The sequence below is a fragment of the Rhinolophus sinicus genome, linkage group LG07 (genome assembly GCF_036562045.2).
Source record: "Rhinolophus sinicus isolate RSC01 linkage group LG07, ASM3656204v1, whole genome shotgun sequence".
NCBI lineage: Eukaryota > Metazoa > Chordata > Mammalia > Chiroptera > Rhinolophidae > Rhinolophus > Rhinolophus sinicus.
In genome coordinates this window covers 101180795-101202975 of record NC_133757.1, presented here as the reverse complement: position 1 = coordinate 101202975, position 22181 = coordinate 101180795, and the positions used below count along the sequence as shown (strand labels likewise).

General features: G+C 40.7%; 2 protein-coding genes across 6 annotated transcripts in view; one reads left to right on the top strand and one right to left on the bottom strand.

Annotated features, from left to right (window-relative positions):
• GASK1B (golgi associated kinase 1B) overlaps window positions 1–19756 on the bottom strand; it is a 43576-nt gene extending 23820 nt beyond the window's left edge. The window contains exons 1-4 of one of the 4 annotated variants that reach the window (XM_019733238.2): window positions 19503–19756; window positions 19042–19198; window positions 17224–18364; window positions 1806–2020 (exon numbers count right to left, since the gene is read on the bottom strand). In XM_019733238.2, coding sequence (XP_019588797.2) covers window positions 1806–2020; window positions 17224–18130 — 1122 coding nt within the window. In that variant the 5' untranslated portion in view covers window positions 18131–18364; window positions 19042–19198; window positions 19503–19756. Of the gene's footprint in view, window positions 1–1805; window positions 2021–17223; window positions 18365–19041; window positions 19336–19502 lie in introns of those variants that run through there. The other 3 variants (XM_019733240.2, XM_019733241.2, XM_019733239.2) reach the window with 3 other exon arrangements.
• The window catches only part of TMEM144 (transmembrane protein 144), a 74155-nt gene continuing 69640 nt past the window's right edge, over window positions 17667–22181 (top strand). For both annotated transcript variants that reach the window (XM_074338392.1, XM_074338393.1), the window contains exon 1: window positions 17667–17801. The gene's annotated coding sequence lies outside the window, so the exon portion shown is untranslated. The remainder of the gene's footprint in view (window positions 17802–22181) is intronic.

Genomic DNA, 22181 nt, shown 5'->3' with positions numbered 1-22181 from the left:
CTCCAAACATCTGGCCTCGAAATGAGTACCTTTACCTACTTAACCCTATACATTTTCATTCATGCTCCACTTCATTGCTGATGCATTTTTATCACACTGACTTCTTTCATTAACCTAAGGATAACTTGGTAGTTGGTATACAATAATGGTTAAAAATATGAAATCTAGAGTTAGTCAGACTGAAATCTCTACTTGGGAACTTACTAGCTATGTAATTCCGAACAAGTTAGGTAACTGTTGAGAGACAATTCTCCAGGACATTTCTGCACATCTTATATCAGGTTTTATTCTGTACTATCTCTTCAAGGATGTTAGTAAAGCAAACAGCCTTGGAAGATACAAAGAGTGTCTCCCTCTGAGGTGGAAGACAGACGTGTTTCCTGACCAAGCTATACAGTCTCCTTCTGGGGCAGATTTTAGGCAGGTTTGCTAGCAGCCTTTTATAAGATTGGGGGTTTCCTGAGCCCAGAGTCAGCAGTGACACAAACCCACTACATACGGCATTCACCAGGGCCACTACCGGTAGGTATCACTCCATGGGACCTAAGAGGCAAAGGACTATGAAGTTCATGCCACCTGCTGAACCATGAGTAACGAGGTCATTTGTCTCTGCCCCAGGAATCCTTTGTCTTCTGCTAGCATCCATGAACATATGGCTGACAAACTTGTTAGCTTTCAAGAAAGGTAAGATCTCACATTTCTCACAGCTCTCGATCATAACCTCTTTATGCCTCAGCTTCTCTACTTATAAAATGGAGAAGGTGCTTAAAACCAGCGTGAGTCTCATATCTGGACTCTTCAATAATATTTGGTGACTCCTGATTGCCTCTTTGCCAAAGCAAATTTCATGCTTTCCAGCTCAGTTCTCACTGGTGGCTCTGTGGCACTGACATCATAAATCATTCTCTCCTTCATGAAAGTTCCTGATCCCTAGACTGTGAACTCTGTACTAAAATGGTTTCTTTCTTACGTTTTTGTCCCTTTTAGTTCCTTCCTGAAATGTCAGACACCAAAAAAAGGAGAACGCTTTGCAAATGTCCTGAGATTGTCCTAAGTTTCCACAAAATACTAATTAACAATACAACAACAGAAAGCCAGTTGTTTCTAAAATGGAGAAGGGAAAAGGCAGTAATCAGAATGAGGGGGTGAATAGAGTCATGAGATCTTTATCAAAAGAAGATAAGAGGTATAGAAACCTGTAAAATGTCAAGTCACTCAATTTTGTAGATGCTTGATATCCATTTTTCTCCAATATTTAATTATAACGAAATATTTGTAAAAAATTACTAGAAAGAAAAGAAGGGAAATGGTGGCTGTTATATGCCCAAATGACCATTGAAACACAATGTGGAATGATGGAAAGAAATCAGATTTTTACCATCAACAGATTCCCGGGGAATCCCAGCCCCAGCTTCTGGTAATTATAAGAACTTGGGTGAGTTACTTAATCTCACCAAACTACAGGTTTCTCACCTCCCAAATGGAGTAAAACCATCCACCTTGAAGAGCTGTTGATGGGTTACCTCAATAAATTGTGTCTATGGTGAGTATGACTATCACAGGATTGTAGTATTAAATAATTATTTTCTTTAGAAATTAATAAAAGGGCTGAGGGTAGTTCTGAATATACCCCAAAAGGATATAAAATTTTGTAATATGGTAGTACACTTGCCAAATATAGATAGCATTATAGAACTTAACCTCTGGCTTCATAAAAATTCAAGATGAAGAAAATTCCTTAGTGTCAGACTTCTATAATTCAGTGTCAGTCTTAGATAACCACTTACTCGATTTGATAGACTTACCTGTAACAGAAAATCAAAGAGGGCCATCTTGGACCACTCATGGTGATGTACTTCAGTACAACCCCAGTCAGGTTTGGGGACTCGACCATTCTGCCAGCACTTCTGTTTTAACAACTGCTGATAAGTCCCCCAGGTGAGCTTAACAGATGAGTGGGTGTCATTATTTGTTGGAGACAAAGATGAATCCCAGAGAATGACAGGAAATGGGCGGCCATCTATGGAATTCAAAAAACAAACACGTTTTTAGCATGCTAATGCTCGGTGTGTGCCCTTAGACAGTCATACTTTTTTTGTTTGTTTGTTTTAAGGAGGGTGCAGCTCACAGTGGCCCAGGTGTGGGAATCAAACCAGCAACCTCGGTGTTAGCACAACGCTCTAACCAACTGAGCAAACCGGCCACCCCTATACATTCTTTCACAGCTTCACTCTCTCACCTGTCAAATGTGAGAGTTTGATTGGATGGTATTTTATGGTCCCTTTGTCTACTGAGGCTTTAATATTTTATACCTCCATGATACTTCCTGATAGAAGTCTTATAAAACAGAAAGTTATTGTTAAACAATGATAGGAAAAAAATATTTTAAATAAGATACTTTATAGATGTGGCAGGAATTGGCCACTAACCACCAATAGCAACGTCCTCTGGTTAATGTGGTTTTATTCCACATCTAAAAGCAGCCACCACAAAAAAGGAAAGAATCCAGACATTTATAATTGTCTATTCAGTGTCTGAGTGGAGCTGCTCTCTATTTGTAATAACAACTGTCTGATTTTCTGAGGCCACATTATGATGTCAGGAAGAAAAAGAATTTTTAGAAGTCACAAATTTAAAAGTGAAATGGTTTGGTTCACACCAGTCACTATAATTTCCACTGAAGGAAAAAAAGAAGCCAGAGGTATTTTTTTGTTGTTTTGTTTTGTTTTCCTTTTTGATAGAAACATCATTACTTTTAGTATTAGATCATTTACTCGTGTATAACCTCACGTAGTATATTTAAGCAAATGACATTTCTTCAAATGCATATGTACAGATGATTTTTCAAAAAAAAATCTGTCACTCAAAATTTTTTTGTCTCACTCTCGATAGTTTAGACATTTCATGGCTACACTGCACGAAGAATGGCAAGTCTGAGCGCAGGCAGCATGAACGGAGAACACCATATCGTTGGGCACATGGAATGACACTTTAAGCTTACAACTGGTAACATCACTTTCAAGCTCCCATTTCTGCCAAATAAAGTCACCAAGAGACGATGATGAATAGCTTTTCAGGATGATGCTCTTGGGTGAAAAAAAAAACAAGAACAATAAAACGGAGTCACAAAGATTTGAAAAAAAAGCCACCAAAAAAAAAAAAAAAAAAAAGCCCACTTTAACAGGCCTGGGCAACGGAAGACTCTGAAATTATGAGTGGAATGTCTAGACACGTCACAGGAATTTTTAAAAGCCCTTTTAAGTAACCTGAGAGGTTCTCAATATGCAACTGTTTTTCTTTCTGCTAAAGACATCGTTTACCACCTTGCTTGCCTTGCCTTCTTCTATAGTTCTTACCTCTAGTCTTTAACAGAGGAAACCATCATCTTCTCTAACCACTCTTGAATTGGGTGTTATGGGAACTTCAACAGTTTTAATAGCATTCACTTAATCACTCTAATCACCGGCATTCCAGTTTTTTCAAAAGAAAAAAATCGTTCTCCTTTTAGCCTTGCAATTTTGGCCAGGGCATATGGAAAGTCATTTAGATTGTGGAAAATATGCCACAGTCATTGACATTGAATTAAGAGAAAAACAGAGGGAAAAAAAATACATGAACCGTTACTAAAGAACCTCATTTTTTAACATTATCTCTCTCCTTTTACTTTCCTTCTACTTTGTAAAATGGTTTGGGGCTGCTGGGACCTAAAGGGGTATTCTCTAAATACTATGCCAATTAAAAAAATAATAATATATCCCAGGTAAAAAACAATCCATTAGGCAGTGGGAGATAATGCACCAGTGTTATCAAACAGGAGAAGAAGACACAACACAGCTTGCAAAGACATGGCTACTCCAGACTTCTAAAGATAAACACCGAGAAACCGTATCTGTCAATGTCTTTGGACCAAGGTTACACACAGATAGCACTTTGCATTCTCAGCGCTAGGAACTGTTCAAAGGGAGTTGAAACCTAATGGGGAATTTCAATAACACAAATCAATATGTGAGACAGACAGACCAGCAGTTTCCTCAGCAATTCACACAGCACTCTCACAGAAACAACACATACCCACATAAACAACTGAAACGGTTAACAACCTTCCGGGCTATTTTTCCTTTCCTTTAGGAACATTTGTTTCTTATTTTAAAAGTAATTAAAAGTCAATCTAAAAGTCAGTGCATTTTAAGAAATGTAGAAAAACATTAAAATGTATAGCTAAGAAAACAAAATTCATCTATAATCTCATATCCTAGTAACTGGTTCTGTTATTTGGATCATTTATCTCTGGTATTTTTCCATCCCTTTCTTTCTCACCTGAAAATGTAAATTATTTTTAGACATTTAAGGAGTAAAGCTTATTGAGAGCTCAGACTCTAGAATCCAACAGACCTTTTGAATTCTGGTCACATTACTTCTTAGCTTTGTAACATTAGACAAGTTATGCAACCTCTCCTTGCTCTTATCTTCCATAAAATGAGGGTGATAATGTACCTTCCAAATGGTCGTTGTTAGGATGGCACACTTACAGTTTTCAGCCTGGTATCTAATATATATATATATATATATATATATATATATATATATATATATATATATATATGCCAGAACGGTTTTGTTAAGACTGTTATTACACATATACAGTAAATAATCACACAGTTCATCAGTCTTCAACTGGTCTTTATTTGTTTATTGAGCATCTACTGTGTGCCAAGGCCTGTTCTAGACCTGAATTAATTAATGACTTTTTTTTCTTTCATGGAGCTTATATTTCCACCAGGGCTAAGAGGCAAAAATTGTGCAAAGAAAATAAACTATTTGGGATTATCTTATATATACATGATTAATTTGTCATAATTGTTTCACTAAATATTGTACCATAAACATTTATTTTATAATTGAATATTTTTAAATAGCATCACTTTAACTGAAATACACTAATATAGCTTAGAAGTCAGCAAACTTGGTTAAGGGCAGGTAGTAAATATTTTAGGCTTTGAGAGACATATGGTCTCCATCGCAACTCTTCAACTATGCAAGTGCTCAACTCTTCTGTAGCATAAAAGCAGTCAAAGACAAATGGCCTTGACTATGCTCCAATGAAACTGTATTATAGACGCCAACATTCACATTGCATATAATTTTCAAGTGTCATAGTAATATGATTCTTCTTTTGATTTTTTTTTCAACACTTCAAGTTGTAGAAACCATCGGCATCCTTAAGGGCCATATACAAAAACAGGCGTGGGCCATCTTTGGCCGACAGACTTTAGGGTATCACCCCCTCATCTAGTCTATGAGTATATCACATTTCATTTACCATTTCTCTACTTTAGATCATCAAATTTTTCGAATAATACATTTTCTACATGGCTATATAAAAAGTTGTTTTCCAACTGCCAAGGGGAGCTTTCCACTGATAAAAATAATTGGCTGCCAATTAATATTCTGTGCTTTGCTTCACACCCATCCATGTCCCTCAGCAAAATACTTTGAATGCTGACTACCACATAAAGACGTTCCATCCTGCCTTGCTGGAAATCAGTGCTCCTCTAGAAAGGGGCGTTTCCAGAATCCAAGCAGGCAGGTTAGTAGCAGGTCTCAGACTGCGCGGTGCGTGGCCATGGGGCATTACGACACAGGGGTCTCCTCGCTGCACGTGTGCATATGGCCCTCACAGTCATAACAGTATGGCTCCAGACCTCTGAGCTGTGAGTACTACTGCAAGGAGAATTCCACTTTTTATAAAAATGTGGCTGTGAAAAGAATTAACAGAACTGTGATAGATCTGAAGGGATGACAGAAAAATAGCCTCTGAAAACAGGAAACTGGTTAAAGCAACTTACCCTGAAATATTTCAGAGATGAGGAGCATTCATCTCTTTGCATTCGGGTTTGTCAGAATGATGCAGTAATGTACTCTCTAGAGAAATCTAAACAGTGAAGAGATAAAATTCTAACTGTCAGAGTGGTGAGAAAGCAGGGTTTAAAAGATATGTGGGTGTTCGAGTGAATTAAAGGTAACACGGCTGTCTTTAAAAATGACACTTGCCAGGAAAGCTTATTTTTTTTCCCAAATCTGAATATTTTCCCTGAATTCTCATGTTCTCCCAAGTTGTTCTTTATTCAAATGCACACAAAAAAGCCATACTTATGAGAATATAAATGTGAAAATTCACTGAGAATGAGAGCCATGCACAGTCTCCTTTGCCTGGATTTATGAACTGGTCTTCACTTTGAACACTGGTGGGCTGGTTTTGTTCACCTGTGGGAGACGCTCAGCACACTGGGAGGGGTTGTGAATGCCTGTCTGCATCTGTCACTGAGCAAAAATAAGTAAAAATGTCCTGAGCGCTGATATCGAAACTCCTTTCTATCACATGGGACGACTTCCAAGACTCCTTGTGAACAAGGCAAAAAGGAAAGTGACAGTCCAGCTCAGAGCCCTTCATTAAAAACAACTCTACAAAACCCATTCAAGGAAACAAAGTCCAGTCAAAAGCTGAGGCTCATCTTTGTCACCGGGAATAAATTCTGTCGGGTTCCACTGCAACTGTCCAATGCACTGAAGGAAAAACCTTAATGCTGCACGTCTCTAATCGCTGATGGCAATTGTTATGTTGATGTAACTCCAATGATAGCGCAGCAGTTGTCTTGTTACTAATGATCCCTTAAGTGCTATCTGCTCTGTTTTTCTATTGCCTTCGGGTTTGGGCAATTAAAAAGTATTTGAAGTGAGAAAGAGGTTAAGGTCTCCAGGCATAGAATTGCTGGATGTGAACAAGTTAGTCAATGTGAGGACTGGCAAAATAGGAATGCAAGATTCTGTAACAGCCTGGAGGGAAGAGGAAATTTGCAGGATTAGATGAAATTTTACTTCTGCTCTGGGTTTTAAATATTGCTAATTGACTTACTCCACACACAAAAAAAAAACATAAAGTATGTACAATTGTCCTCAAATGGACCTATTGGCTCCAGTGCTTCAGCTATATAAGAATTCAGAAAATGGAGGCTGTACGAGATCCCAGACCCAGGCGAAGCCCAGGCCTTAGAGAGTTTAGAGTTTAGTAGAAACAGATAAGTGCATATATGTAATGATGACCAAATGAAATGTGGGCCAGTTTAATGAGTATTTTGAAGGGAATAAGGGAAGGACGAAAATGAAGACAGTTCTCAGTGTAAAGCCAAGAAATGAAGAAATGGTGTGCCCCAGGACAGCTATGTGGTGAAACGCTGCAGTTTATAAGGAGAAGAACTTTTACTGAAAAGGAGCTGAGTGTAGGGAGGTAGAAAAAGAAGTCATGATGTCAATTCTATTCTTGACTCCATCACTGGTCTCCACAGGGCATGAGCCAGCTTGTCCATGACGGAGTTTCCTGCCGTGAGGAGTACCTTTCAAATCTGTCTGGCAGGATTGTGTCACAATCCAGTGAAACACTGAAAATGCAGCACTGTCAAATACCAGTGCCAAAAAAATGTATACACATGACTTGTATCCATCGTTTGTTATTGGTATATTTTGAGTATTACAATTTTAATACAGTTTTTGTTCCTTTCTTGAAATGTGTGTATATATTTTTTGGCACCCTCTGTATTAAGGAGAGCCAAACCTGTATTTGGGTTTTATGACTTAAAAAAGGGGGGTGGTGGGTAGAGAGGCAAAATTCCATAGATTTTTATATGTATACATTTTATATAGCCAGCCAAGTTCTGGATATAGGGATTTGTCCTAGAAATAGATTTCTGTGTGATTTAGAACATATTTGTTCAAACAAATAATAACTATATTTACCCATCTGTGTTTTTTTTCCACTTCATAACTTGTTTTCTCTAGGTTAGACTGAATTAATCTCCATATTTCCTCAAGAGTTAGCTAAGTGCAAAGCTAAAGAAACAGGAAAGGAGAATATCTTGTGACTTCCTCCATCACAAACTACTCAAACAATCTAAATCATCAGTTCTGATTTAAAAACAGTGCCTTTTTTTGTGCTGAACCTTTGACTAATACACAGGAACTTCTGCTTTCTAGGCCTGCCCTGGACTTCCGCTATGTAAATGGAAACTCCCAAGCCTCCCAGACTCTTCCTGTCTCAATATTCCATTAAAAAAAAAAAAAAAACAGGAATCAAATTTGACTTCAGAGGGTGGTGATGATGTGGTCACAGGCTCCACAAACAATCCCATTTTGTAAATGAAGTCTCGGTCACATCAGGGTGACCCTGTCCTGGGCAATTCAGTGTTTATATAAATGGAGATAAAGGAGCCATGAATTCCTGACCAGAGTGACCTTTGTACAGTGCAAAGCTGATTACATCCCTCCTCTTCTTCAAGCCCTTCAATGATTCCCTGTTATCTGCAAGATAAAGTCTACTGTGTCCTTACATGACCTTAAACCTGCCTACTCTCCACAGCTTTATCTCACCTCATCCCCACCCACAACACTAACCTCCTTTTTTCACAATTGTTTTGCAATTTCCTAAGCACACTCTGCCTTCACAAGTTTTTTTACACATCTACCCTTTCTACACCCACCCAATCTCTCACTCTACCCACAGTGACTTTTAAGCACCAGTTCTGACATTATCTCTCCTGGAAGTTTATACAGTTCCCCTACCTACCCCCCTACACACACACACACACATTCTAGGCTAAATTCTCCCTCTCTGTGCCTGCAGAGCCTCCTAAAAATATCTCCACTGAGGTCCTCATCATACCCTTCTGGCATGGTGGGTTTGTTTAGCTGTCTCCTGCCCTCCAAGCTGAGAGCTCTGTGAGAAAGGGGACTATTTCTTAATCACCTTCAGATTTCCAACTCCTGACATAACATCTCAACCAAAGCAAACATTCAAAAATGGTGACTGATAAATGAATGAATGAATTTTTACGGGTCCCTCAATTTTCATCTAATAGCCCTTAGGTTCTAAGGAATGGTCAGTGGACCGGTTTGGTTGATGTGACATCCTGGTAAGCAGTGATTTCACTGTCCTTACTCATAATGCGTTCTTTGAGAAGGATTAGCGAGAAACCTGAGAAACAAAGGTGGGGGTGTACAGAGGTTTCCACACCCTCATTCTACCCAGCTTGGGCTCAGCAGTCCACTCCCATGTCACCCTAATTCTCTGAGACCCTGGAATGGTGAAAACAAGGGTGGTATACATACCACTGCCTCTCTCCTCCTGACCCCAAATCACTGTCATGAGAAAGGAAACAGTTAAGGCATCAGAAATCAGACAGAAAGGCAGTGGGGAAAGGGGGTTACAATCTGGATGCATGATTAACCAGGAAACCCCAGGCCACAACCATTGCAGGCTAACATGAAATGTGAAGGGATAATGGGACACGGTATACACACTGACAAGGAACAAGACTCTGGCGTCCTTCTCACCCGTGTTTACATCGCTGCCGCACCACCCACAACCCATGGCCTTTAGAAGACATGTGTTATTCTCTGAGCCTCGTTTCTTCCACAAAGAACCATCCAACAGTATCTGATGTATGGGACTGTTATCAAACGTAGTGAGATAATGCATGTCAAGTGCTTAGCACCCCTCAAATAAGGTATTGCTATTATTCACGATCAATTGCAAGCACTTTCTTTAAATGACAATTTTAGGTGCCTGTTTTACTTAGTTCAATCTAGAGAAACTAAGAAAATCTAAGGAAACACATCACGAAGAGCTGAATCAGCTTGGAAATTAGATGAAAATAAAAGGTAACATTTACTGAATGTCACTATGTGTTAGGCGCTGTTACAAATATTTTATAGGTATCCACTCACCTAATTCTCACAACTCCTTTTTTTTAAGAGGTAGGTACTTATCATCACCATTATTTTTATTATCATCATCCTGGTTATATTAATGAAGAAATAAGGTACAAAGAAACTAAGGTAATTATCCCAGATCATCCAGCTATCAAGTTAGGAACCAGGATTGAAATTCAAGATGCCTAGATTGCCAGTTGTTATGAGCTGAATTGTGTCTCCCCACCCCCAAAATTCACATGTTGAAGCTCTAACCCCCCAGTACCTCAGGATGTGACTGTATTCCTAGATAGGGGCTTTACAGAGGTAATTAGGTTAAAATGAAGCCAGCATGGTGGGCCCTAATCCAATCTGACTGGTGTCTTTGTAAGAGGAGGAGATGAGAACACAGAGACACAAGAGATGTGTGCACATCGAGGAAAGGCCACCTGAGGGCATAGTGACAAGGTGGACATCTGTAAGCCAAGGAGAGAGGCCTCAAAAGAAACCAAACATACTGACACATTGATCTTGGACTTCGAGCCTCCAGAACTGTGAGAAAATAAATTTCTGTTGTTTAAGCTATGCAGCCTGTGATATTTTGTGATGGCAAAATAATACTCCTGTCCATGCTCTTAACTACAAAGCTATTTGAATTGGAGTCTGTGTGGCTTCCTTTGTAGGCTTAGGGCGGTGCCTAACACATGGAAAGTAAATGCTATTGATTACAACTGAATTCAACTGTAACTTCAGTAGTTACCCATTAATGGAGGTTGGAGCGGGGCTGTCTAGTCCTTCCGCACCTGTGTTGTCCTTAGAGACAGATGGGAACAGATTCTAATGGCAAGGTCATGACCTTGAGCTCAGGCTGGTGCTGTGAATCCCGAAATCAGTGGCAATGTGATTTCCTCCAGGCCACTGAACTCTCTCATGGCCCACAAGTGTCAATTCCACAGGGGCAGGGATTGTTGACTGTTTGGATTGTTCCACAGGGGCAGGGATTGTTGATGTAGCCCCAATGACTAGAAGAGTGGCTGGTACATAGCAGGTGCTCAATCAACACTTCTTAAAAGAAAAAAAAGATAAAGTGATACTGTAGAGGGGAGTATACTGCATGGAGCTGGGGCCCGTCCACCTTTTATGCTGTGAGCCCTGTTTCAACAATTCACTGTTCCTTCTATCCCAGCTACGTGTGGGATCAGGGGACAAGTTACAGAGACACAGCAGAGAAGGTTACTCAGTTCCCCGACTTTGTCTATGAAGGGATGTACTGAGCAAACAAGGGGACCCTGGAGCAGAGCTCTGCTTGGAGTGGATGCTCAGTAAACTTTTGTTCGCTGATGAATGAGAGCATCAAGCGGATTGCTAAAGAAATACCCTTAGGGCTCTTCTGATAAAGAACCCAATGTGCTCTCAATCCAGATTCTTAAAAACAAAACATGATTCCTGCATTTCCAAATGCATATTTTAAAAAGGTTTGCAGCTACATCCAAGATTTCCAGGATATTGTAGTCAGTGTGTTTTCAAGTTGAGCCGGGTTATTTTCATAACTTCCTACAAAACACCCCCGTCCTCCTCACCTGAGGGTCTGAAACAACATGAAATGTGCAGCTGCCCACCCTCTCGCTCTGGTACCTGCGCCGTCACCCACAACTCACGACGCTGCTGCTCGCAGGGACTTGAAGAGAGAGTGGGAAATACACAATGTATCTCTCCTACTTTACGCTAAGAAGAGGCAACACAAGTTGGAAACAGTGAGCAACTTGGGATCAACAGTGTATTTCAATGGAAGTTGGTAGCATGCCTGCAGTGGGCCATCTAAGCAGCCCTGACGTGCAGAATTCCTGGAACCAGGCTACCTTAACTCAGTATGACAGCTCTGTGGCAATAGAGCAGCATCCTAAAAATAAAACATACATAATGTGTCTTCCATGCTGGGCATGAATAATAGCACAATGCTTAAATGCTACTAAAATGGTGTCTCTTGGGATCCATTCATATTACTGTGCAGACTGCCAGGGACAGCTTTGGCAAAGCTGCTAAACAGAAGATCACAGAGGGGTGCTGGATTTTCTTGAGCCCTCTTCTTTTACATGGACATAGTCTGCTTTGTCTTGTCTTAGACAAACATTTACAAATCATTTTGTTAAAATAATTATCTCAATGTTATCAGCACCACATGGCATCTGCTGACCTTTGTCATGATGGATGACTTTTGCAAGGATGGTTTGGCTTAAAACACACTAATATGTTCATTTACGTAGCATCTATATGATAGTGTTTGTTAAGACAAGAAAATCTGGTAAGCACTGCCTTGCATTAAAAACAAAACCCAAACCTCGTAGCAACACTCAGAGCAGTATGCAATACTCCCTTTGGGTAAAAATACTATTAATGTTAAATTGTTAGATTGAAAAACAAAATTAAATAGAAATGCTAGCATAGTGGTGAATCAGAAATCACATGCCAAAATTTGCACATTTTTATCACTATTCCATAATTATACCAAGGTATATTTGAGAGATGGCATGTACGAAGTAAAACAACATAAGGAGGCTTTAGTATGAGGCAGAGTTGCGTACAAATTCCGATTCCACTGCTCACTAACTATGCGTCCCTAACAAATTTCATAACCTCACTGAGCCTCAGGATTCCCCCATTTAAAGTATCAATACTATCTGTGGTATAGAAGTGATACAGTGGGCAAAAAACCAAATGCAGTACAGGCATTGTGTGATGCCGAACACTAGATTCATTATAAATTCATAATTGAAGATTTCATTATTGCAAATATGGATTGTTTTTAAAAAGCCCTTTGATACTACATTTCCATTCACTTTTGAATTTCCCGCAAAGACACGCATATGGTGAGCCTCTGGTCCCGTGATAATTGCTAGATTTGTAGTATGATACACCTGTAGGCAATTCCTACTTGGCCTTTCCCCAAGTATACCATTTGCATTTTCTGGGATCTCTTTGGGGTAACACCTGTCAGAAAATGGTATGGTCTATACGACAAAGCCACTAAGTCTACTAATTTCACATACATATTTTTGTATTCAAGGAGAATCACCTAGAATTCATTAAGTTATACAACTAAGAACCTGTGTCCCAGACTAACCTGAGCTTGTGGCTCTGTGCTGAGCGGATCGCCCATGTCACTTTTACTAATTTAAAAAAAGAGAAAAAAAATCACTGAGGATGAGCTTTATAATTAGGACCTTTTATCTGTGGACTGAATCAACAGATGAAACAGGTGGGGGCAGGCAGATCGTTCAGATCATAGTGTTTGAGTCACTTTTACATCTCTCTTTATATGTCGTGTACTCTTTTTACATGCAGGCAATTTATATGACTTTGGACAAGGTACTTAATTACTCTGGGCCTCTATTTCCACATTCACAAAACGTCTCTCATAGAGTACCCACCGCAGAAAAATTTTACAAGGATTTAGAGATAATGTATGCTCAGTACTTAAAACAGTGCCTGGTACACACAATAACATCTGTATTACTCTCGCTGCGGCTAAAGCTGTTGTCTCCTTGAGAAAATAGAGGTTCCCGTAGCCTGCATCTGTGCATTTGTGTGCGTGTCATCTGTTTCTAGTTATATGAAATAAGTGGATATACCACTAATAGCTTGCGGTGATGGAGAAAGAAAACATACCTTACAGGATTTGTTGAAGGAAGACTGATGAAAAGAGGGAAGACTGGGAAGTTAGAAGACAAGGGTTTGAAATCTTTCTGGACAACTAACTGATGGTATGACCTTGAGCTGTCTTCAGAGTACTTTTCCTTCACCTCAAAATGGAGGTTAAAAAAAAAAAAATTCTACTGCATAGATTTCTTGGAAAGATCAACTTAGATAAGCCAAATATCTATATTCAACTCACCATACAGACTAGCTACATTGTTCGTACTAACCATGAATTTATTTTCACAAACATTAATCAAAAGTCCGAGAACAGGAACAACACTTAAGGAAGATAATTTACAGGATTTGCTGGCTACCCACCCTCCCAGTTATGAAAAGATCTACTCCTAACCAAGGCAGACCATCAGAGAAAGATACACTGAAACTAAATCCTATTGTTCCTCCTACAGAAACCTCATTATCAAAGTACATTATAGTGTGAGGCCAGCAGACCATATTGATGGGCCTCACAAGAGCTCTATAAATCGTTTGATTTGCATTATACAGAGTCTGCCAAGGACATTTTTCATTACTTCTACAATGAGATCTTTATAAGATCCTCCCGGAGAAATCCCAGCCTGGGCTTAGGTCTAAAATCAGTAGCACCTGTCTTGAGTATTGGAAGCTGGAGGCAAATATAGATTTACTGTTTAGAGTCAGTGATACAGGCCAAGAATGCATTCCTGCATTGTCCAAAAATATTTATTGAGCACCTACTGTTTGCCAGACTCTCCACTGGGGGATAGAAATGGAATGATACACAAAGCAATGACATAGGATGAGCCAGAAATAAGTGCTGGGTAACTCGATGAAATATATCACCTCCTTAGATGGACAGGGAGGTGAAAATAAAGCAAAGCTTGGACCAAAAGAAGAATAGGAGGACCCTAAAAGAAAAATACACACTTCTGTGGAAATCAGGGGAAGAAAGACACAAGTCAGGAAAAGACTAGAAATAGGTAGATGGAGAAAGACACCAAGAACCTAAGACTGTCTATATATCTCCTACCATGACCAGAACCGATCTATTTATGTACCTTATCCGTATAATACTCTACATAAGGAGAATTATATGGTGTAGGGCGCTCATAACTACATTTAAATTATTGCACAGACTCTTAAGGAAATTGGCCTGACTTTATAACTCTAAATAACTAAATCCGAGAACGTATCAAAGAAAGAACAAAGAAAAATCTGGTACTGTTTGAGATATAATCTTAGGTATTTAATGCATCACATTGAATTAAATATAATCTCGTTAGTTTCTTTCCATCACCACTTACTTCTGAAAGGACAGAGGAACATCAGGCTATGTTGGGATTATAAACCCTTCCTTCAAACTGAGTGCAACTCCCCTTTTTATTCCCAAAGACGCTGGATATTCAGAAAACAGAAATAAATATGTACGAGGAATCCTGGTATCGAAAAGTTGAACTACGCAGTTAGGAGACCTTGGTTGTAGTCCTAGTCCCATCGCATAAAGAAAAGATATGTGAGGCTATGTGAGTAATTTGGTACCTTATGTGCTTAGTGTAGTAACAGAAATAGCCAACACTTATTGAAGGTTTACTGTGTGACAAGTACTGGTTCCACGTTTTCCATATATCAACAATAGCTCATGAGGTAGGTAGTACTGTCATTTATAGCTGAGGAAACTGAGGCACGCAGAGATGCTGTAACATTTCCAGGTCACATGGCTGGTAAATTCAAACCCAGTTGTCCCGTTCTAGAGCCCACGCTCCTACCCACTGCTTTATTCTCCCAACTTCCATCCAGGAGCATCCTAGGGAAGATCAAAGGATGTATCAGAGTAGCGTGCCTCGGGCTATATTCAAGAGTTCACCTTCTCTTCACAGGGGCCTTTATGACATGAAAACAACCGGCAATATCGTGTAACAAGGATTACACTATGTCCAGGAAAGCCTCAGTATATGCCTGCTGTCTCAGTTCCCACCAATATCTTCTTTCATTTCAGAGGGTTCCAGTTTGGATAATAAGTAATACAGCCAACTAAGGCCAGTGGTTAAGAGGTTATGTTCTGATTTTGCTGGGCCTAGGTTCGAAAACAGCTTAGCTGTTAACATTAGCTGTGGGAGTTGAAACCAATTACTTTGCCTAAATAAGCCCCAATTTTCTTATCCACCAAATGGAAATAATAATAGTGCCTACTTCTTAGCATTGTTGTGAGAATGATAGAAGTGCATGTATGAACTATATGAATCAGTATATATGTTCAGCAAACAGTGAGCACCCAATAAAAATTAGCTTTTACCAACACTCGACTAAAAGTTTTAGGGGCTAGGGTGTGGCTGGATGGCTCAGTTGGTTAGAACACAAGCTCTGAACAACAGGGTTGCCACATGGGCCAGTGAGCTGTGCCCTCCACAACTAGATTGAAGATAGTGAGCTGCCGCTGAGCTTCCGGAGGCGGGGGCTGGATGGCTGTTTGTTAGAGCGAGCTGTCAATGACAAGGTTGCCGGTTCAATTCCCGCAGGGGATGGTGGGCTTGCACCCCCTGCAACTAAGATTGAAAATGGCGACTGGACTTGGAGCTGAGCTGCGCCCTCCACAACTAGATTGAAGGATAGTGACTTGACTTGACTTGGAGCTTATGGGCCCTAAAAAAACACACTGTTCCCCAATATTCCCCAATAAAAGTAAAAAAAAGTAAAAAATAAAAATAAAAGTTTGAGGGGCTATTCCACATCAGTATAATCATGGTGGGCTACCTTATAAACTTGAGACATTGAAACATACCTGTGACTCTGAAGCACGTAGACATAAACCATGATAAGTAAGGAATGCCGTACCTGTCTAAGTAAATCACTGGTACTTCAAGAAGTACCCATTCTAAAATTAAGTTATAATCTTAAAGCCATTAGAAATCCAGTTTCGTTCTTAGCCAGTCCCAAGAGTTTTAATTCATTCAAGCCCAGACTCCATGGGACTCTCACTAAAATACTAAATTCTATGGTGACAGGGAATAAGGGAATATCCTTTCAGTTTATAATCTCTTTGGAGTCCTTCTGGGATTGTTCTACTTTTAAACACAAGCCACTGGCCCACCCTACTTTGTGGCCATAGACCATGCCATAGAAGTGACTGGCTACATACCCTAGAACCTGCCAAAATGTTTGTCACCTGAGAGAATCTTGGAAATCAGACTCAATAAACCACAGTCATGGACTTGAAAAAAACCACATGGCTAGTTAGCATATATACTGAACAATCACCTGTTTTTGCCTCATTTTCTTTGTTAAATAAAGGGGTTAAACCCATTCTGAAAAATCAAGGGGCTGCATCTAACTTGGGCTGGCTCTGGGCCTTTTAAAAAGATTCCATCTGCTGAAGAAAGATAACCTACTTCCCCCTTACTTTCAAAAACTAACGAACAAAATTTTACGTGCTTCCATAGTAACCCATCTAATAATATGCCTGACTGTCAGCAAGATTACCCTGGCTTCCTCTCTTCATCACGCAAATTGCCATTGGATTTAATTAGATTTAATAAGCCACTGGGAAGTGCAGTAAGGGAAATGGAGAGCAAGGATTATACAGTGTGGGCTTACTCTTCTATGTGGAGGACAGCATTTCCCTGGAACCGCCATATCCTCCCCAAACTGGGAAAATCAAGAATGCCAAGCATACGGAAAGACATGCTGCTGCTGCTGCTGCTGTCCAAATGTGAAACGTGGGTGGAGACAATCATTTAGAAAAAGAGAGTGAGGGAAAAAAGAAAATCAACCCGAATCCCCAACAGCTGCAAACAAAGCATGGGAAGCTGTTACCTTGGATGAACTCTGATTTCCTGCTCACAGAAGGCAGGGTCCTGTTGAGCCCCAGGATCCTGTCCAGGTGGAAGGCAAACACCTCACTCATGTCCAAGGGATGCTTGACCAGCCCACAGGGGCCAGGGCCGCAGCCAGGCACAGAGCCATAGGTGCTCCCCTCCAGCACCAGCAAGAGCGCTTTGCTGTTAGGCGACAGGGGCTGGAGGCCCACCACCGCACCATCGGCCAACAGGCGCATTCTGCGGATGTCTTCTTTGCTCAGCCACGAGGGGGCGCTCTCGCTGTAGATCCTGATGTTGCTCTCCCTGGCATGGGGCAGCTGGAAATCTGAGCCGCCACCTCGTACTCCCGGACCCCGTAACAACATCCAGGGTCGTCCAGTGTTAGCCCGGTTTCCTCCCTGGATGTTCCCAGGCAATTCAGCATCAGCTGCCCTTGCAGCTTCCTGCAGCTGAAAGGACGGTCCATCCAAAGCCTCCTGTCCTGGGGCTGGAGATGCCACTGCATACTTCTTCCTGCGCTTTGGTTTCACTGTGCCACGGATATTGGCGGGCTTGCTGCGCTTGGAGCGTAGGGTAATGTACACCACATTGGGCTGCAGGGTGGTCCCATTACTCTGGGACTCTGGAGGAGCCAGGGTACCATCCAAGGGTAACTCAGGGAAGGGTGCCTCGGCGGTGTCGCGGCTCTGCTGTGGCCCCTTTTCCGGGGCCCGTCTGTGCTGGAGGGAGGCGCGCCCCACCTGGCTCACCAGGAAGCCCAGGTAGATGGCACAGGCAGTGCCCAGCAGGAGGTTCCTCCGGGTCCTTGGACGCCGGCTGCTCCAAAGTTTACGCACCCCTGGGACGCACAGGGTGCAGATGAACCAGTTTATGAGCTGCCCTGGCTTGTCTGGACAGGTCATTTCTCTGCCGCATCCACATGTTGAACAGAGTTTAAAGTCTGAAGTTGGCTCCTGCTGACATGATGCATGGTTTCCTGAATTCAGCTGTTGCCTCACTTAGATGCCTTAAGTGGTCTCCGGTGGGTAGAGATGGAAGTAAAGGGTTGGTGATGGATTTGGGAATGTTTGTGACACTCGCCACAACAAACCTTTTAAACTCCTATCAGCCTCCCCAAGGAGAAGTGTGGCTTCTTTCTGAGAATGAATGGAAACAGAGTTAACTGAGTCACAATCTCAAACTAATTCAGTTCCTCTACAACAGCAAAAGAAAGAAATAACCCTTTCCTTTCATTAATATCACCACTAAATGTTTTTTGTTTTATACTGAAGTTTAAGAAACAGAAACAAGATAGATGTATTGATCTGATATTCAGTTTAAATTAGTCAGAACAAGCCACAAAAATCCAAGAATATTTTAGAACTTGTAGTTAGACTCATTTAATTTGATTCTGAAGGAAAAGCATTAAAACCAGGCTTTTCCTTTTGAAATTCAAAAATAACTTAAAACAAGTAATAGATGGTTTTTAAAAATCTATAGATATCCCACATTTGTTTTTTAAATCCTGCACTAATTAGTTAACTAATTAACATTCAACTTCAGAAATATATTCTCTTAATCTAACAGAACAATTTTTTCGTCGTATGTTCCATTATCTGATATTATTATTACTCTATTATAGAGCCATAAATGCCCATATATCTTGAAAGCAGTTACATTTATTGTCACACACACAGAAACACAACATACAAATCCGACTGCTTTTTATTCCTTTTCTCTCCACCAAAGTCAGCTGAAAGAAAATAAAAGGATCTCTAGTTCTAGTTTTTCACATTATTAATTAGAAGAAGAAACCATAAGCAACTGTACTTACACAGCTGGCCCCATGCTTGGCTCCAGAAACAATGTAATCCCTGACTCTAATGCAAAGAACTTTTAAAGGCTGAGGCATGTAAGTAGAACATATTTCATGGTCAAGAGGGTTCCACATTTCAAATATTTCAGCTCGGCTTTAAAAGCTCCGTTGAAAACTAGTGATTGCAAAGCAAAAAAACAAAAACAGAAACAAACAAACCAGTTACTTGTAAACTGACTGCTTATAACCCAATGTTAAGACAAGTGAGGTTTAAAAAAAAGAGTTTAAAAAATAAACTGCAATTTTAAATTCTGAAAAAGTAAATGCCGTACAGAAGCAGTTTTCATTCAAATAATTTTCCACTTATTTTTAACCCCTGGGAGCCCTCTAGTGTCCTGTTTGGAAACAGACTCTGAAGTGTTAGTCTCATGGAATTAAAAAAGGTTTGAATGTTTGCTTAGCAGCAGCCCAATAAATACCTTCTAAGATGATAATGCTGTCATCCCACTGTCTGTCCCACTTAGCTGGGGACGAGAATACCAGGGTTTCCAGAGACGACGACTCACTTTACCGTCTTGGCCGTTTACAGAGGAACATTTCTCTCCAACATTTGTCTCCTACCACTTCTGAGAAGAGAAGGCCTGAAAGTTCAAAAAAGTTGAGAAAGGGTTAACACAAATGAGGAAAAAAATAGAACAGTGAGATAAGTGTACACATAGATAGGGAAAGACATGTATAGTGAGCACTTGCATCATGAAAAGGAAAAAGTCGTGGATTCTCTCTGATTGGAGGTTTTTTTTCAAAACCGGTTAGTAATTGGCTTAGGCAGTTTGCATGTCCCGGCACAAAGGCAGAGGTTGATGACCTCCAGGCCTCACCTAGGCATATTCTTTTTGCTTCTATGGCAAATAGAATCAGAAGGCAAGAAAGGGACAAGATTCTCTTCCCCATTGGGGAAAAAACATTTGTGATACTATGGGGGGAGGGTAAGAGATTACAGTATGGTAGTCAATCCTAAAAATACTACATTTTACAAAGCAAAAAGATTACAGAATTGGAATATATACAGAAGGAAAGAATATACTTTCAAGTGAAAAAATACCAAAAATTATAATAGATCTGTTACTTTAGCACTCTTAAACTCAGACCTCTCTTCCTCTGTAAAAGTTCTGCCACATGGAGGAAAGAGAAGGAGCAATGCCAGTACTGACTGTGGCCTTGAAGTACCTGTAGATTTTGGCTAAACTTTGTAAGAATCCAAGCATGAAAGCAATTTTCTTGGTGCTCCAGACTCTTAAAGCACACTTCCATATGCACAGAATTATTTTCTAGATAGTAAATGTTAACTTCTTGAAACCATGGCAGAGCTGTTTCATTATAACTCTTATTATTTTCACATATTGAGACAAATAACTGAGCTGACTCTAAAAATTGAAAACTTTTTGGCAGAAGCCAAGTTATAAAAAGCAGAGGCCGCTGCTAGCTGTTTCTAAAGCAATTTTTTATTAGTGAAGAAATGCTTAGGAAGTAGATAAGAGTTGTATGAGTTAATACGTTTGGTTGATTGATCCCTTCCCTCAAAAAATGTCTCTGTATTAGAAGAAGACTAACAGATCGCCTCCCCTTAAGCCACAAGAGGGATTAGTGGAGGCTAAAGGGTATGATGTTCGGAGAAGAGGCTCCAGAGGGAGAAAGCCTTGGCTTGGAGTTCTCTTCCTTCACTGCCTGGCTGTGGTCCCTTGTGACAAGGAACCTGACCTCTCATCCTCAGTTTCTATCCTTAAGAATAATAATACCACTTACTTCATCCATCTGTTGGGCTGATTAAATGAGAGAGTGGTGACAGAAGGATACTTTGAAATATCGGGCAACAGGTTTTTATCCTTCTAAAAGCCCCCAGACATAATCTAGACCACTAAACTTCTCTGTGTCAGCTGTGGGTGCTGAAGGCCTCAGTCCTCTGCCTGCTGCTCGCGCTTCCTGGTCACAAACGCAGAAGCCAGGACAGACAGCTGGCCCTTGGTCCTTTTGGCTTAGGATAGAACGACCAAAGCAGCAGTGGGTTTCGGCCTGTGTACAGGAGTAAAGATTGATTAAGCTACCTTGATTTTCAGGCTCCTTGCAGGAAACTAGTGCAGAGCTACAAATTATCTCTTCTCTCCTCACCTGAGGCATAGTTTGTATAAAAGAAAGAAGCTGCAGAGGACATTTAAAGGAAGGAAAGAAGGCCTCTGGTTACATTAAACCTGGCACATTAAAAAATGCATTAGAGTTCTAAATAAACACCTTAAAAGTGAAGGAGAAAAAGGTCGAGAAAAATTAGGGGTCCTTTTTTCATTCCTATCTAGTAGTTGTAAGACTCAGTTGTGCCCCCTCCCCCACTGTGATTCAGACATCTGTGACATATCTGGTAAGTTGTTGGGGTGTGGAAACTACACATGCATGTTTTATAAATTGATAGAGAACCTGGATTAGAAAAGACAGACTGTGTTGCTATCACATTCCCTGCCCAACCACCCATTTCCACCTCACCAGCCCAACAGATTCAAGCCCCAGGCAATCACTGATGAAGATATGTGCATGTATTCTGTGAGATGCCGAGGCCCCAGCAGCACTTTGGTTTTCCCTACAAGGAAATGTGATGTAGGGTCTCGGAGCAACCTTTGCTCCTCAGCACTTCCAGGTGTTGGCAATTGTGGAAGCACTGGTGGGAGGCAGGCGTGGCGTGGGCCTCATGGTTCCCAGGGAAGCAGCAGCAACAGCAGTGGGTTCCGCAGTGAGTCACCTTTCAGTAGCTGCACAGACAGAAAATATCTGTGAGAGAGGCTAGTGTTTGGTAACCAAAAATGACTGAGTTATAGCACATGAGTGACAAGCAATGCCATATCCCTGTGACACAAGAGAGTGTTTTTGAGAGGTCCTGGAGGTCTTGTTTTACTTACTAATTGCATAGTAAGAATCTATGCAATTTGAGTCACTCCCACTAGGCTGGTGAGATCCAGGAAAATGTAGGTTGCAGAGCCACTTAACATGTATTACAGATCCACTAAATGCCAGTTACTAAAGCTGGGTTCCGTGGGAGGTATGCAGCGTCTGAGGCACTGCTGGGCTTAGTAATGTCTCAGTAATGATGAGTGCTTAAATGGACAAGTGAATAA